The sequence below is a fragment of the Chiloscyllium punctatum genome, chromosome 3, assembly GCF_047496795.1.
Source record: "Chiloscyllium punctatum isolate Juve2018m chromosome 3, sChiPun1.3, whole genome shotgun sequence".
Lineage (NCBI taxonomy): Eukaryota > Metazoa > Chordata > Chondrichthyes > Orectolobiformes > Hemiscylliidae > Chiloscyllium > Chiloscyllium punctatum.
Window position 1 is genome coordinate 36,388,715 of NC_092741.1, and position 13,186 is coordinate 36,401,900.

Here is a 13,186-nt window from a genome sequence, read left to right on the forward strand (position 1 = left end):
CAAAGCTGTTATATATTAACATTTTTGTACATATTGTTTACTTCTAATAATTGTCATACTTATTTCCTGTAAAATATTCTTGGGTATGCTTTCCTAATAACATCCCTGTTGGTTTAAACAAGTTATCCCTTGAATCAAGGTGAGTAATATCTTGAGACATCTGCAAGTTGCTTTTTAAAAATTGTAATTGCTAGAAATATGTATTTTACTTCAGATTTCTCCTTCTACATTAGGGTGCTACTTTTTTTTAGTTGTCTAGTTATGAAGCCAAGGACAAGATAATTTTTCTGTTCAAGGCTTTTTTAAAATTGTTTTTCTCTTCCCTCTCTAGGTCCTCTCCTCTCACCCAGTTCTAGTAACATTTAGTGGCCAAGGAGGAACATGGACAACCTGCTTGCAAGCCCCTTTAACTGGTCACAGGAAAGTGGCCAAGTAGAATCTGGATTGATTCTCCTGCAGATTACTGCAATCATCAATTCAAAAGCATGATCGCTTTGCAAATAAATCTTAAACGATTGTCTTGACTGTTCATCGTAATTTTGTTTATGGCTTCCTCAGTGATTTACATCAGCAAGTGAGTCTGAAGAATAACAACAAAATTATCAGGAATCAATAATCTCATTGAAGTACCTGGGATCTGATTTTACCTTACTGTAGAGTCTGGCTGCCAAACTGCGTTGAAGGATTCTCTCTCGGTAATTTAGCGCTTTCAGTAAGAAGCTCAGACTGCCCACCGTCTCTGTGTTAAATGCTAGGATACTATGGGAAATTAATGAATAGACAGTCAGAGTTTTTACAACTGTTACAAGTCGACAACAAATTATTTTAGGTTCTGTCTGGTGCAGGAAACCGAGACTACAATTAGAAAGAAGCATATTAATATACAGTACACAAAACCGCCACTGCTGTTTACCTGCTCAGTTTTAAAGTTTAATCAATTCCACTCACTTCTATATTTCAGAATCCTCTTAATTGTTCTATTTATCTTGTCTCTGTTTAATAATCTACCATCATTGTCCCCCCAACACACATCACCTTGATTGATTGTATTAGCTATTGTATTAAAAAGTAGGCCAGGACTAAGGGTCTAAGAAGTAAGGGTTACTGTATTATACAACAATATCTTTTATGTCTGAACACCCCAGACACACCTTATAGTGTCTAAGCATCACTTCTGAAATGTAATCAATGTTGTAAACAATTATATTTCAGATACATTACCATCACATATCTCTGCTGCTCACTGTGCTGGTTGCATTAATTGGTCAAATGCATTTATGATCTCACAATGACTAAGTGCGACAGAATGCAGGGTTTTACAGGATTTTACTCTAAGCTCAGACATAGACGGCTCCCTGCTGTAAATCAAGGAATGCTGAATTAACCCTTATATGACAGTGGGGAGACCTGGGCACTATGTCCACTGCCCTCCAAAGTTCAAACTCTTCTTGGATTACATTAGGTCATCAAGGCCTAGATTTTGTCATTTAAATGTGAATCGAGATGAAGAAAATGTGTTTTTGTTATGAGTTGGTATGATTTGGAATATACTGCCTGAAAGAGCAGATTCAATAGGAATTTTTAAAAGGGAACTGAACAGGCACTTAAAGAGAAAAAAATCTATCCAATAACTCTTTCAAAGAGCCAGTGTTTGAGTCAAACCTTTTGAGGCCTTTTCTAATGTAGTAAAGGTAAAGTCGCTATTGCTCAACTGGACCAAAGGCTGCTGTCTCATTAAAGAGAGAGATGATTGGTGATGGTTTAATCTGAGGGTCACCACGGTTCAGGTGAGGGGAGGTGTTGAGAGGGTAAGCCGTTTGTCGTAACCTCAGTCGGTGTGGGAACTAAACCCATGCTGTTGGCATCACTTTGCATTTCAAACCAGACATCCAGCCAACTGAGCAACTGGCCCCGTCTGGTCCTGCACGATTCTGTGAAATGTGGAATCTATGTGCTTCTTTCCGTGGGGTAGCAACAGAAACGACTTAACCAAGCAGAAATTCAGCGCCCCATTGTAAACAGTGGAAGAACTAAAGAGCAACAATAGCTTCAATGCTGTAACGTTGTAATGGGGTGAAATTAGATGCACAAATTTAAAATGCCTGGTAGCAGGGGCACAACACAAACCCACAAGAGGGAATCAAGGAGTATGTTTCTCCATAGTTACGCATGTTCATTGCTAAATGATTTCCCCTCCAGCACCAAGTCAGATGCCATTTAATGTTTGTTAGCGTAAACAGAACCTAAATAATGACGTGCTCCTTCCAAGATCTGTTTGTCACCACTGGCTTCAAAGATAATTTTGAACCTTTCATCTCTTTTGTGGTGATATTGCCGGAAAGCCCAAATGTTCCAGGACATTGGTTTTACTCCTGTCATTATCCATATGTCTTGCTACTTGGATCTATGAATACTGACTGAGACAGTAAACACACATTTGAAAACAACCTAATAACAGACAGAGGGTTAAATTCCAGAAAAACACATTTTAAGAAGTCTTAACAAATTTTGTTTCACTTCTGGGAACAGTGTTTTGTCTGCCAGTCCTAGTTGTACAGACTGACAAACACCTCTGAAATGAGGGGTGACTTCATCTTTTTTTCAAATTTCCTATTGCTGTACATTTGTCTCACTTGGAAGGGATTAATGAATACACTGAGTTAGGACTGGTGCTCATTCCCATATTTCATACCAGAGACTCCAGGAGGGGATGAAGGGTTCTAGGGGGAGGTTGCGAGGGTGTGGTGGTGGAAGCGGGGGGAGCGGTTGTTGGATTGTGTACCAAAATAGCTGCTTAAATTGTCACTTATTGGTCTGATGGGTCAAGAAATTTACAATTCCCATTTCCGTTGACAGTGCATGACTCCACGGTTACTACGCAGTGGATTTCTTTATGCTTATCAAACAGGGCAAGAAACTCAACCAAATCAGGTCCAGCCCATTGTCCACAGACACAGGCTGCCCAGTTGGGTGCAGTCAGGTTTAGGGAAATACTTTGTATGTATAGCATTTGATGTAATTTCCAATTTGAAATGTTTTGCCTTTGGGCAGTATAACTAATGTGGAATGTCTACCATCAATATGAAGACTGTTACAACAGTGTGCAGAAGAACATGTGCTGCATGTGCTGCATTTTCTTACAAAAGCTGTAATATTCAAGTCAAAATGTTTTCATACTTGTTTTTGCTTACAAATTTTTAGAATAAAGTATACTTTTGAAATGAAACCAGTCAGCATGGAAACCTTGATTGATTTTATTACCCCTTGTTAAAAAATGTTAAAGTCACCATAGGACATATGTAGGGCTTCTCTCTCTCTCTCTCTCTCTCTCTCCCTGTCTGTCTGTCTGTCTGTCTCTCTCTCTCCAGCTAGAACAAGTTAGCAGGGATTGAAGGGATTAAGATGGTCACTGATAAGATAGTATTTGTAAGATATTTAAAGAAAGAAAGACTTGCAATTGTATATTTCGTTACCTCAGGAACACAGCTCCCCCACTTCCAACCCCACCTAAATGAAATCAATGATGCAGGGTAAATGAACCTAAGCCAAAACAGAGGATAAAGGCAAAAAATATATCAAGATGAGGGAAATCTTACCCAAGAATGGAAATGCCACAATTACTCAGAAATGGCCACTCGGAAGACCTGCTTTCTCTCCAACTGAATTTCTATTTGTTTCTTCCATCATGTTCATAGAATCACACAGCACGAAAACAGACCCTTCGGTCCAACCAGATCATGCCAAATATAATCCCAAACTCAACCAATCCCACCTGCCTGCTCCTGGGCCATATCCCTCCAAACCTTTCCTATTCATGTAATGATCTAAGTGTCAGCATGGAAACAGACCCTCTGGTCCAACCTGTCCATGCCGACCAGATAACCCAACCCAATCTAGTCCCACCTGCCAGTGCCCGGCCCATATCCCTCCAAACCCTTCCTATTCACATACCCATCCAAATGCCTCTTAAATGTTGCAATTGTACCAGCCTCCACCATTTCCTCTGGCAGCTCAATCCATACACGTACCACCCTCTGTGTGAAAATGTTTCCCCTTAGGTTCCTTTTATATCTTTCCCCCCTCACCCTAAAACTATGTCCTCTAGTTCTGGACTCCCCCACCCCACGGAAAAGACTGCCTATTTATCTTAGCCATGCCCCTCATAATTTTGTAAACCTCTATAAGGTCACCCCTCAGCCTCCGACGCTCCAGGGAAAACAGCCCCAGACTGTTCAGCCTCTCCCTGTAGCTCAGATCCTCCAAACCTGGCAACATCCTTGTAAATCTTTTCTGAACCCTTTCAAGTTTCACCACATCTTTCCGATAGGAAGGAGACCAGAATTGCCTGCAATATTCCAACAGTGGCCTAACCAATGTCCTGTACAGCCGCAGCATGACCTCCCAATTCCTGTACTCAATACTCTGACCAATAAAAGAAAGCATACCAAACACCTTCTTCACTATCCTATCTACCTGCGACTCCACTTTCAAGGAGCTATAAACCTGCACTCCAAGGTCTCTTTGTTCAGCAACACGCTCTAGGACCTTACCATTACGTACATAAGTCCTGCTAAGATTTGCTTTCCCAAAATGCAGTACCTTGCATTTATCTGAATTAAACTCCATCTGCCACTTCTCGTCCCATTGGCCCATCTGATCAAGATCCTGTTGTAGTTTTTTTAAACGCTGTAACTGTACCCGCATCTAACACTTCCTCTGAAGTTCATTCCACAAACAAACCACCCTGTGTAAAAATAATTGCCCCTCATGTCTTTTTTAAATGTCTCATCTTAAAAACATGTCCTTCAGTTTTGGAATCCCCCATCCTAGGAAAAAGACTTCCACCATTAACTCTATCCATACCCCTTGTGACTTTATAAACGTCTGACAAAACTTCCAGCCTATCCAGCCTTTCTTTATAACTCAAACCTTCCATAGGCGACATCATCCTGTTAAATCTCTTCTGAACCCTCTGCAGCTTAATAATATCCTTTCTACAACAAGGTGACCAGAACTGGACACAATACTCTTATTATGTACTGTTTTCCTCGTTGAGTTTTATCGAGTATAACTCTCAGTGACAAATCTTTTGCTCCAATTCAGAGTATTTCACATGGATTCCAACTAAACCTTCACTGTTCATGTTTTGGATCCACCCTTTGTTAAAAATATCTCCAAGATCATCAGCAATCGTCAACACACAAATCTTGTCATGTCCATCAATGCTCAAAAGTTACGATGTGCATTCTCTCTAACTTCAATGTTGTCACTCCCCGTTCTGAGAAATTCTCATTGACACTTCCAATGTTGACTGCTTCCCTGTCTACAGATATCGCTAGAATTTCCAGTTTTTCTACTTCTTTTGGCAGAGGTGGGGGATGGCAGAAAGCTTTCAGGCTGCACAACGGTCTGTGAAAATTTTCCTATTCATGGCCAAGGGGATGGGTAAGAGCACTGCAACTGTACTCCGTGCCCCTGGGTTAAGGAATAGGAACAGGAACATCAAATAGACTTCCTGCTCCTGGCTGCTTTCCTGCTAAATGTCTGACCATGTACATGTCAGATGACCGGCCCATGCAGAGGTTTCCAGTTTTGGTTCTACGTATTCAGCAAGTTTCAGGTTCATGACCTTCTGCCCCCCAAAGGCGGAGCCTCATTCCACCTCGCCCACCCCCCACATCCATTCCTGTGATGCACCACTGGAACATGTTCTTTATTACCCACATGACAACACTTTACTACCAGTCAACTATTAATGGGATCTCTTGGACATTTTTTAAAAAATGTCTTTGATTTTCTCCCCACTTTACATTGCAATGCTCAATCTTTATTCCTGGAGATACTGGGACATCCAGGATGGGTTGGTAGTCCTAACCTTGGGAGAAAGGTGGGGTGAAATACCCCTTATGTTTGGGTGGCTGGAACTCATGTCATGATTCACACACAGAGTGGAATTATGGAATGGTTCGAGCACTGAAGGAGGCCATTCGGCCTTTCAGGTCTGCAACTGACTGTCTGCAACTTGTGAAACTTGAAAGGGTTCAGAAACGATTTACAAGGATGTTGCCTTGTATTTGAGCTACAGGGAGAAGTTGAACAGGCTGGGGCTGTTTTCCTTGGAGCGTCGGAGGCTGAGGGGTGACCATATGGAGGTTTATAAAATCATGAGTGGCATGGATAGATAAATAGACAAAGTCTCTTCCCTGAGGTAGGGGAGCCCATAACTAGAGGGCTTAGCTTTAGGGTGAGAGGAGAAAAATATGAAAGAGACCTAAAGGGCAATGTTTTCACGCAGAGGGTGGTACGTGGATGGAATGAGCTGCCAGAGGAAGTGGTGGAGGCTGGTACATTTGCAGCATTTAAAAGGCATCCGGATGGGTATATGAATAGGAAGGGTTTGGAGGGATATGGGCCAGGAGCTGGCATGTGGGACTAGATTGGGTTGGGATATCTGGTCGGCATGGACGAGTTGGACCAAAGTGTCTGATTCCATGTGTACATCTCTCTGAACATAATGTCCATTTCAGATTCGGTACAACTACATTGCAGAGAAGTGCATAAGTGCATAAGCCCTGCTAAGATTTGCTTTCCCAAAATGCAGAACCTTGCATTTATCTGAATTAAACTCCATCTGCCACTTCTTGGCCCATTGGCCCATCTGATCAAGATCCTGTTGTAGTTTTTTAAATGTTGTAACTGTACCCACATCCAACACTTCCTCTGAAGTTCATTCCACACACAAACCACACTGTGTAAAAACAATTGCCCCTCTTGTGAAGATCTTTGCATCCTCACTCTCCACCTGAGGACTGGAGGGAGGCCAATGTAGTTCCTCTCTTCAAGAAAGGAAATAGGGGAATCCCCGGCAATTACAGACCAGTCAGTCTCACGTCTGTCGTCAGCAAGGTGTTAGAAAGGATTCTGAGGGATAGGATTTGTGACCATATGGAAGAGCATGGCTTGATTAAAGGCAGTCAGCACGGCTTTGTGAGGGGCAGGTCATGCTTCATAAATGTTATTGAGTTCTTTGAGGATGTTACTAGGCATGTTGATGAGGGTCGAGCAGTGGATGTTGCATATATGGACGCAATAAGGCATTTGATAAGGTTCGCCATGATCGGCTCGTTCAGAAGGTCAGGAGGAATGGAATACAGGGAAATTTAGCTGTTTGGATACAGAATTGGCTGGTCAACAGAAGACAGCGAGTGGTAGTAGAAGGAAAATATTCTGCCTGGAAGTCAGTGGTGAGTAGTGTTCCACAGGGCTTTGTTCTTGGGCCTCTACTCTTTGTAATTTTTATTAATGACTTGGATGAGGAGATTGAAGGATGGGTTAGCAAATTTGCAGACGACACAAAGGTTGGAGGTGTCATTGACAGTATAGAGGACTGTTGTAGTCTGCAGCGTGACATTGACAGGATGAAGAGATGGGCTGAGAGGTGGCTGATGGAGTTCAACCTGGATAAATGCGATGTGATGCATTTTGGAAGGTCGAACTTGGAAGTTGAGTACAGGATTAAAGACAGGATTCTTGGCAGTGTGGAGGAACAGTGGGATTAGATTAGATTACTTACAGTGTGGAAACAGGCCCTTCGGCCCAACAAGTCCACACCGCACCCGCCGAAGCGCAACCCACCCATACCCCTACATCTACCCCTTACCTAACACTACAGGCAATTTAGCATGGCAAATTCACCTGACCTGCACATCTTTGAAGTGTGGGGGGAAACCCACGCAGACACGGGGAGAACGTGCAAACTCCACACAGAGAGTCGCCTGAGGCGGGAATTGAACCCGGATCTCTGGCGCTGTGAGGCAGCAGTGCTAACCACTGTGCCACCATGCCGCCCACAAATCTTGGTGGGCAGGTACATAGATCCCTTAAAATTGCCACTCAGGTGGACAGGGTTGTTAAGAAAGCATATGGTGTTTTGGCTTTCATTAACAGGGGAATTGAGTTTAAGAGTCATGAGATCTTATTGCAGCTCTATAAAACTTTGGTTAGACCGCACTTGGAATACTGTGTCCAGTTCTGGTCGCCCTATTATAGGAAAGATGTGGATGCTTTGGAGAGGGTTTAGAGGAGGTTTACCAGGATGCTGCCTGGAATGGAAGGCTTATCTTACGAAGAGAGGTTGACTGAGTTCGGACTTTACTCATTGGAAAAAAGGAAGAGAGGGGACCTAATTGATGTGTACAAGATAATGAGAGGCATAGATAGAGTTGATAACCAGAAACTTTTTCCCAGGGCAGAAATTGTTAACACGAGGGGTCATAGTTTTATGCTGTTTGGCGGAAAGTATAGAGGGGATGTCAGAGGCAGGTTCTTTACGCAGAGAGTTGTGAGAGCATGGAATGCGTTGCCAGCAGCAGTTGTGGAAGCGAGGTCATTGGGGATATTTAAGAGACTGCTGGACATGTATATGGTCACAGAAATATGAGAGGTCGTACATTAGGTTTACCTCACATGAGGATCAATGGTTGGCACAACATCGTGGGCTGAAGGGCCTGTTCTGTGCTGTACTGTTCTATGCTCTATGTTCTATGTTCTAAGTTTCAATATTTGAAGAGGAAATTTGGCGCCAAATTGTCCAGCCCTCAGCAGTTCAGGATAATCACACTCCTAGACCCAAAATGCCTGTGCTTCAGTATCTACATCTTTTGCTGCTCTTTCATGGGCAGTGGACTATCTTATTGTTGTCATCTGATTGTAATGTAACAGTAAATGAGACATTCTGGATATGCTTTTTTATAATAATGAATTCCTATTTCTTCACAAATAATGTAACAATACAATATTTCAGTTTCTTTCAAATATATTATGCCTTAACATCAATATGAGCCAATCATTAATTCTTGTATACGTTATATTTAATTAAAGAAGATCAACAAGTGGCTTTCAATAATTAAACTGGACACCTTTACAGCCTTTCATAGCTTATTTGCTTTTCTCAAAACTTTAGACAAAATATTGTTTGAGGTGGTACAACTTTTTGTCTCCAGCCTGTAGATCTAAGATTCCTTTTCTGTTTCGGATTTCCAGCAACCAGAATTTATTACACTTTTGTCCAAAGCATCATTCTGGTATCAATGCTGCTCGTACAGTTGAGGCAGAAATATGGATAAACCTCTCAGCCTACACACAGAGTAAGCAGTGTGATTGAAAGCTGGGTGGATTACATTACTCTGTAGCTGGAAGAGTTTTAAGAGCAAGCTTCACAGTCTGTAATGATAGCAGCAAGAAGCTCCAAGGACAAGGCGCCTACCACTCAACAAAAACTTTTCTTTTATTCCCATTAGCTATAAAAAGTCTACCTGGTTCTGAAACTGTCAGCGACAGCAGTGGTCCAGTTTCGCAGCAGTCCAATCACAGGCTTCTCTTCGTACTGTCTTGCGTATTGAGCTAAAAGCTCACGCACAACCACCTACAGGATGAATCACCAACATTTATTTGCAAATTAAAACAATTTTAAAAAAATTTAAACAAATAAATAACCTTAAGACTGACTGGCACTTGGTCATACACAGCCAGCTTTGAACCACAAAACCATGAGATATGGAGTCAATGGCTGTGGTTCACAATATTTTTCTTTACTCTTACACGGGACGTGGGGTGTCACTGAACAAGGCTACCATTTGATACCTGCCCAAATTGTCCTTGAACTACGTGGCTTCTTAGGCCATTTCAGAACACAGTTAAGAGTCAATCATGTTGCCCTTGTCTGGAGTCACATGTAGGTCTGGCTAGGTAAGGACATCAGTGAACCAGATGGGTTTTCATGACAACTGATAATGGGTCGATGGGTCATCCTTACTGCATCTATGTTTATATTCCAGATTTAATTGATTAAATTTAAATTCCACCAAGTCCATGGTGGGATTTGAACCCATGTCACCAGAACGTGAGTCTGGGGCTCTGAATTACCATTTCAGTCACATTATTAGTGTGCTATCATCTCCCCATTCGGAGACAGAAAGCAACAAGCACTGAGGATCGATTAACTCTCTGTAGGCCATTGACATTTTCCATAAACCTGACCCAAAATTCCACACACCGCGAACCAATGTTGTAATCCATGCAGTTTTGGATTTCATTGCTTGTTGTTTGAATGGGCTTGCTGAATGTTTTTAAAATGTAAAAGTGTTTATCTTCTCTGTATGAGGTAGAGACAATGATTATTAAAATATTACTGCATCAGAAATGAACACTTCATTTAATTCCCCCTGACCTACCCCAAATCACTCCTTTTCATGTTTTGGACATGGTGGGGAGAGTGCAGGGAAGAAGGCAGTCCGACTGGGGAAAGATGATATTCAGCAAAACGCATGAAGGTATGTCACAGCATCCTATTGTCACATGTAAAAGGAGAAAAAAAGGCGAGGACTGAGTATCTCAAACATCTCCTGAAAGCTGGGTGGACAGAGGCCTTAGGTGGGATCCGGGAAATATGGATCTCATAGGAAAATAGGAATTAGGAGAAGAAGTAGATTGATTCACTGCTCAAGCATGCTCTGCCATCAAATAAAGTCATGGCTGGAGGGTCTGCTCCGCATTCTCTTAGTTAACAAAACAGGGCTTGGTTAATGGAGAGCAGACAATGTGGGTTGGGACATGGAAAAATAAAATTGAACTCTGAAACAAATAATATTATACAGTATAATAAAGTCCTGTAATACCTTCTACTGCTGCATTGACTTCATCATCATTAAGTGAGGTGCTACATTTTGGTAGAGCAAAGCAGAGCAGGCCCTATACACATAATGGTAAGGTCCTGGGGAGGGCTGCTGAACAAAGGGACCTTGGAGTACAGGTGGACAGATCTGTGAAAGTGGAGTCACAGGGAGACAGGGTAGTGAAGAAAGCCTTTATTGGTCAGTATAGTAATTGGGAGGTCATGTTAATAGAGTCATAGATGTTGCCTCTACACGACATTGGTTAGGCCATTCTTGGAATATTGTGTTCAATTCTGGTCTCTTAGCGATAAGAAAGATGTTGTTAAACTTGAAAGGGTTCAGAAAAGATTAACAAGGATGTTGTCAGGATTGGAAGGTTTGAGCTATCGGGAGAGACTGAATAGGCTGGGGCTCAGCATCAGAAGCTGAGGGGTGACCTTATAGAGGTTTATAAAATCATGAGGAACATGAAAAGGGTGAATAGTCACTGTTTTTTCCCCAGGGTAGGGGAATCCAGAACTAGAAGGCATATGGTTTAAGATGAGGGAGGAAAGACTTAAGGGGGCAATTTTTTTCATGCAGAGGGTGGTGTGTGTACGGAATGAGCTACCAGAGGAAGTGGTGGAGGCTGGCACAATGACAGCATTTAAAAGGCATCTGGATGGGTATATGAGTAGAAAGGATTTACAGGGGTATGGGCCAAATGCTGGGAAAGGGACTGGATTTATTTAGGATATCTGGTTGACATGGATGAGTTGGAAAAAAGGATCTGTTTCTGTGCTGTACCTCTCTATGACTCCATGACTCTAAATGGATGGGAATTTGATACAGCTTCACAGTCCAAGGCACAGCAACAGTGCATTAAGAGAGGGAATTAAAAATGAGACAAATCAAAGTAACAATGTACCACCTCAGAGTTGCTACAAACCTATTTTATGAATCGTATTCCTATTAGAAACAAGCCTGTCGTCTATTTGTATTATTGAGATTTTTTTAAAAACCCTGAGTAATCCAGCACAAATCCAGCTCAAGTTTTTTTCACTGTGGAGAGAGGGGTCACACTCAGTCTAGATTGTACCCTTACATAATTCTAATTAGTTAATATCTGGCTCCATTGTACAACGCTAAACCTCTCTCAGTGCAAAAACCACCACCAAACAGATTATATCCTTGTATCCTCTAAAGCATTTCATTTATCTTCATTTTAATGTATCCTTCCCTCCACCTGAAAAGTGAACTAGTCAAGCATAGGTATGGGATTTTAATTCCTCCTGCCATATTGTCATTGCTTGATGTGCAATGGCCAGGGAATTGGGGGACAAAAGTAGGAATCATGGATGAGAAATTTTCCACAACATTTTTTGCTTGTGTTGGCACTGGCACTGTCCCTCCAGTTTGATGGAGCAGACTGCCTTTTCCTAACTGTCAATCTTACCTGCTTATTTTCTTTTCCCCTCTATAATCCTACACTGAGAACAAACTATAGCTTCCCAAGCAACTCCCTAACTCCCCTCTACCCCAAGATGAGGTTTGATCATTCAATATACAGTAGGTTGCAACTGTGAATCTTCTTGGCCTGTGTGCCTCAGTTCTACAGCTTATGATAGACTTACTCACCAAGGCATTGGGGAGTTGGGTGGGGAGGTGGGGAGAACCAGATGTTTTCACGATTAGGCAGATGCTAGAACTATGTTCTGCAGTACATTCCTTTCCATGACTCTCATTAAAATAGCAATGACAGATTACAATGTCAGATTTATCAAGCCAAAGCAGGAAGTGACTTATTGTGAAGTGTCACTTTTTCCAACAAATGCTGAAGCTTTAATCTCAAACACACTATTGTTATTGATTTAGAATAAAACTATACAATATAATTCATTACATGTACTTGAAACAAGAGTTAGTTTGTCCCCTATTCAGCTCACCATAATAATCATGATAATGGTGGTTGGGTAAAATATGTCTGCACACTATTCAGCTGACCTTAAATCATCTAATAATCAATTTAATGATGTTATTAATAAAATCCTTTTAGCAAAACGATTCTTCTCAACAACTGAAATCTGTGTTTTTGATAGCATCTTTGAAGAAGAATAAACATGCCCTGGCACCTCACAGTAGCAAATTAGACTAACATTGTTGTGGAGTAAAAAGTTGGAAAACTGGGAAAGATGCCCATAAGCTTAATAGAAGAAGGTAGGCTCTAAGGTGCATCCTACGGGAAGAGAGAGAGAGTTGCAGAGGCAGAGATATTTAAGGATGTAATGCCAGAGATTCACACCTCAGCAGTTAAAGGGATTGGAGCTAATGATCGCATTAAGGAACCTGGAGATACAAAATAGATTACTTAGATGATTCCTTGCCTTTACCTGTATTCAATACCTCCATAGGATGAATCTTACAGAATTTGAACAGAGCTAACAAAGTAAAAATATAAGATTTGTAAATTACAAACCTGGTCTCCCACACCTTCACCCCACCAGTTGTCAGTAGGTTTTCACCTTCTATTTTCT

At 41.6% G+C, this 13,186-nt stretch overlaps 1 protein-coding gene and 1 long non-coding RNA gene across 2 annotated transcripts in view; one reads left to right on the forward strand and one right to left on the reverse strand.

Annotated features, from left to right (window-relative positions):
* Positions 1 to 650, forward strand: part of LOC140457857 (uncharacterized) — a 560,696-nt gene extending 560,046 nt beyond the window's left edge. The window contains exon 6 of the long non-coding RNA XR_011953382.1: positions 332 to 650. This is a non-coding gene — a long non-coding RNA (uncharacterized lncRNA). The remainder of the gene's footprint in view (positions 1 to 331) is intronic.
* Positions 1 to 13,186, reverse strand: part of acoxl (acyl-CoA oxidase-like) — a 392,592-nt gene that overhangs the window by 75,074 nt on the left and 304,332 nt on the right. Inside the window, exons 14-15 of the mRNA XM_072551478.1 lie at positions 9,315 to 9,424; positions 648 to 759 (exon numbers count right to left, since the gene is read on the reverse strand). Coding sequence (XP_072407579.1) covers positions 648 to 759; positions 9,315 to 9,424 — 222 coding nt within the window. The remainder of the gene's footprint in view (positions 1 to 647; positions 760 to 9,314; positions 9,425 to 13,186) is intronic.